At 46.7% G+C, this 4192-nt stretch overlaps 1 protein-coding gene across 1 annotated transcript in view; it reads right to left on the bottom strand.

Annotated features, from left to right (window-relative positions):
- Nucleotides 1-4026, bottom strand: part of LOC112078190 (protein PHTF2-like) — a gene marked incomplete at its 5' end in the record, with an annotated part of 24642 nt that extends 20616 nt beyond the window's left edge. The window contains 1 exon segment of the mRNA XM_070441979.1: nt 3736-4026. Within this exon segment, the coding sequence (XP_070298080.1) occupies nt 3736-4026 (291 nt within the window).
- Between the last annotated feature and the right edge of the window lie 166 nt (nt 4027-4192).

Here is a 4192-nt window from a genome sequence, read left to right as displayed (position 1 = left end):
AGACCCTTTAGCAGAAACTAAAACAGGACGTGCCCGTGCTTAGGTCTATCCAACGCTGGTCTGACTAATCGGATTCCACGCTTCAAGATTGCTTCGATCACGTGGACTGGGATATGTTCCAGGTAGCCTCAGACAATACATTGAAGTATACGCTGACTCGGTGAGCGAGTTTATAAGGAAGTGTATAGGAGATGTTGTACCCACTGTGACAAACTTTCCCTAACCAGAAACCGTGGATTGATGGCAGCATTCGCTGCTGAAAGCACGTACCCCCGCATTAATCATGGCAAGGCGACTGGAAACACGGCCAATACAAACAGTGTAGTTATTCCCTCCGTAAGGCAATCAAACAAGCAAAGCGTCAGTATAGAGACAAAGTGGAATCGCAATTCAACGGCTCAAACACGAGACGTATGTGGCAGGGTCTACAGACAAACCAGCCCCGTCGCGGACATCGACATCTTGCTTGCAGCAGCAGTGTGTTGCGTGGTGGTGTGTGTGTGTAATAAATGTGTGTTACCTTGTTGTTTTACCTTGGTGACGGGGGGCAGCAGCAGTGTGTTGCATGGTGGTGTGTGTGTATAAATGTGTGTTACCTTGTTGTTTACCTTGGTGACGGGGGGCAGCAGCAGTGTGTTGCATGGTGGTGTGTGTGTATAAATGTGTGTTACCTTTGTGTTTACCTTGGTGACGGGAGCAGCAGCAGTGTGTTGCGTGGTGGTGTGAGTGTGTAATAAATGTGTGTGTTCCTTGTTGTTTACCTTGGTGACGGGGGGCAGCAGCAGTGTGTGCGTGGTGGTGTGTGTGTGTATAAATGTGTGTGTTACCTTGTTGTTTACCTTGGTGACGGGGGGCAGCAGCAGTGTGTTGCGTGGTGGTGTGTGTGTGTATAAATGTGTGTGTTACCTTGTTGTTTACCTTGGTGACGGGGCAGCAGCAGTGTGTTGAGAGGCGGGGGTGCGGTCCAACACGTCTCGTCTGACCTCAGCAGCAGGTCACAGTGGTGAGATCCTCCATCGTGGAGCTGTAGCCCCTCCTCACTACTCTTACAGGTTATCCTCCATCCAGAGACACATAGCCATTATCTGTCTCTGTGGACTTGTCTATGGACAGGGCATCGACATCTTGCTTCCAGACAAATTAAACAACTTCTTTGTTTGAGGACAATACAGTGCCACCGACACAGCCCGCTACCAAAGACTGTGGGCTCTCCTTCTCCGTGGCCGACGTGAGTAAAACATTTAAATGTGTTAACCCTCGCAAGGCTGCCGGCCCAGACGGCATCCCTAGCCGCATCCTCAGAGCATGCGCAGACCAGCTGGCTGGTGTGTTTACGGACATATTCAATCAATCCCTATCCCAGTCTGCTGTCCCCACATGCTTCAAGATGGCCACCATTGTTCCTGTTCCCAAGAAAGCTAAGTTAACTGAACTAAATGACTATCGCCCCGTAGCACTCACTTCTGTCATCATGAAGTGCTTTGAGAGACTAGTCAAGGACCATATCACCTCCACCCTACCTGTTACACTTGACCCACTCCAATTTGCTTACCGCCTCAATAGGTCCACAGACGACGCAATCGCCATCACACTGCACACTGCCCTATCCCATCCTGACAAGAGGAATACCTATGTAAGAATGCTGTTTATTGACTACAGCTCAGCATTTAACACCATAGTACCCTCCAAACTCATCATTAAGCTTGAGACCCTAGGTCTCGACCCCGCCCTGTGCAACCGGGTCCTGGACTTCCTGACGGGCCGCCCCCAGGTGGTGAAGGTAGGAAACAACATCTCCACTCTGCTGATCCTCAACACTGAGCCCCCACAAATGTGCATTCTCAGCCTCCTCCTGTACTCCCTGTTCACCCATGACTGCGTGGCCATGCACGCCTCCAACTCAATCATCAAGTTTGCACACGACACTACAGTGGTAGGCTTGATTACCAACAACGACGAGACGGCCTACAAGGAGGAGGTGAGGGCCCTCGGAGTGTGGTGTCAGGAAAATAATCTCTCACTCAATGTCAGCAAAACAAAAGAGATGATCGTGGACTTCAGGAAACAGCAGAGGGAGCACCCCCCTATCCACATCGACGGGACAGCAGTGGAGAAGGTGGAAAGTCTGGTACGGCAACTGCACCGCCCACAAACACAGGGCTCTCCAGAGGGTGGTGCGGTCTGCACAACGCATCACCGGGGGCAAACTACCTGCCCTCGAGGACACCTACAGCACCTGATGTCACAGGAAGGCCATAAAGATCATCAAGGACAACAACCACCCGAGCCACTGCCTGTTCACCCCGCTTCCATCCAAAAAGTGAGGTCAGTACAGGTGCATCAAAGCTGGGAGAGAGATTGAAAAACAGCTTCTATCTCAAGGCCATCAGATTGTTAAACAGCCATCACTAACACAGAGAGGTGGCTGCCTACCTACAGACTTGATATCAATGGCCACTTTAGTAAACGGAACACTTGTCACTTTAATAATGTTTACATATCTCGCATTACTCATCTCATATGTATATACTGTATACTGTATCCTTCACTATCTATAATTTACTATCTATTGCATCTTAGCCGCTCTGTCACTGCTCATCCATATATTTTATACTTATATATTCTCATCCCATTCCTTTACTAGATTGTGTGTATGAGGTTTAGTTGTGGAATTGTTAGATATTAGGTTTAGTTGTGGAATTATTAGATATTAGGTTTAGTTGTGGAATAGTTAGATATGAGGTTTAGTTGTGGAATTATTAGATATTAGGTTTAGTTGTGGAATAGTTAGATATGAGGTTTAGTTGTGGAATAGTTAGATATGAGGTTTAGTTGTGGAATTGTTAGATATTACCTGTTAGATATAGCTGNAACAACCACCCGAGCCACTGCCTGTTCACCCCGCTATCATCCAGAAGGCGAGGTCAGTACAGGTGCATCAAAGCAGGGACCGAGAGACTGAAAAACAGTTTCTATCTCAAGGCCATCAGATTGTTAAACAGCCATCACTAGCACAGAGAGGCGGCTGCCTACCGACAGACTTGATATCAATGGCCACTTTAATAAACGGAACACTTGTCACTTTAATAATGTTTACATATCTCGCATTACTCATCGCATATGTATATACTGTATACTGTATCCTTCACTATATATTCTTTACTATCTATTGCATCTTAGCCGCTCTGTCACTGCTCATCCATGTATTTTATACTTATATATTCTCATCCCATTCCTTTACTAGATTGTGTGTATGAGGTTTAGTTGTGGAATTGTTAGATATGAGGTTTAGTTGTGGGATTGTTAGATATTAGGTTTAGTTGTGGAATTGTTAGATATTACCTGTTAGATGTTAGGTTTAGTTGTGGAATTATTAGATGTTAGGTTTAGTTGTGGAATTGTTAGATATTACCTGTTAGATATTAGGTTTAGTTGTGGAATAGTTAGATATGAGGTTTTGTTGTGGAATTGTTAGATATTACCTGTTAGATACTGCTGCACTGTCAGATATAGAAGCATAAACATTTCACTACACTCACAATAACATCTGCTAACCACGTGTATGTGATTTACCTTGCTGACGGGGGGCAGCAGCAGTGTGTTGCGTGGTGGTGTGTGTGTGTGTATAAATGTGTGTGTTACCTTGTTGTTTACCTTGGTGACGGGGGGCAGCAGCAGTGTGTTGCATGGTGGTGTGTGTGTGTGTATAAATGTGTGTGTTACCTTGTTGTTTACCTTGGTGACGGGGGGCAGCAGCAGCGTGTTGAGAGGCGGGGGTGCGGTCCAACACGTCTCGTCTGACCTCAGCAGCAGGTCACAGTGGTGAGATCCTCCATCGTGGAGCTGTAGCCCCTCCTCACTACTCTTACAGGTTATCCTCCCATCCAGAGACACATAGCCATTATCTGTCTCTGTGGACTTGTCTATGGACAGCTTGGACTTCTTAGACCTGAGAGGAGAGATGGAGGGGGAGGTTAAAGGGGGGAGGCGGTCGAGGTGGAGAGACRGGACAGGCAGACAGTCCCAAGTTCATCCAGCATGCAGAAATCAGAACAAGACAGAATSACTTGGATCAAGTTGGYACTAATTGAAGCCATGGCATGGGAGCAGAGAAACTAAGTTCTAAATGGGATGGGTTACTGGTGCTACTAAGCTGAATTCAAATAGAGTTGATTTGAATAGGATTTGGGAT

This window comes from Salvelinus sp. IW2-2015, unplaced genomic scaffold, assembly GCF_002910315.2.
Source record: "Salvelinus sp. IW2-2015 unplaced genomic scaffold, ASM291031v2 Un_scaffold5374, whole genome shotgun sequence".
In the NCBI taxonomy this organism is placed as follows: Eukaryota; Metazoa; Chordata; class Actinopteri; order Salmoniformes; family Salmonidae; genus Salvelinus; species Salvelinus sp. IW2-2015.
The sequence above is the reverse complement of the archived record's forward strand: the minus strand, read 5'-3'. Positions and strand labels throughout refer to the sequence as shown.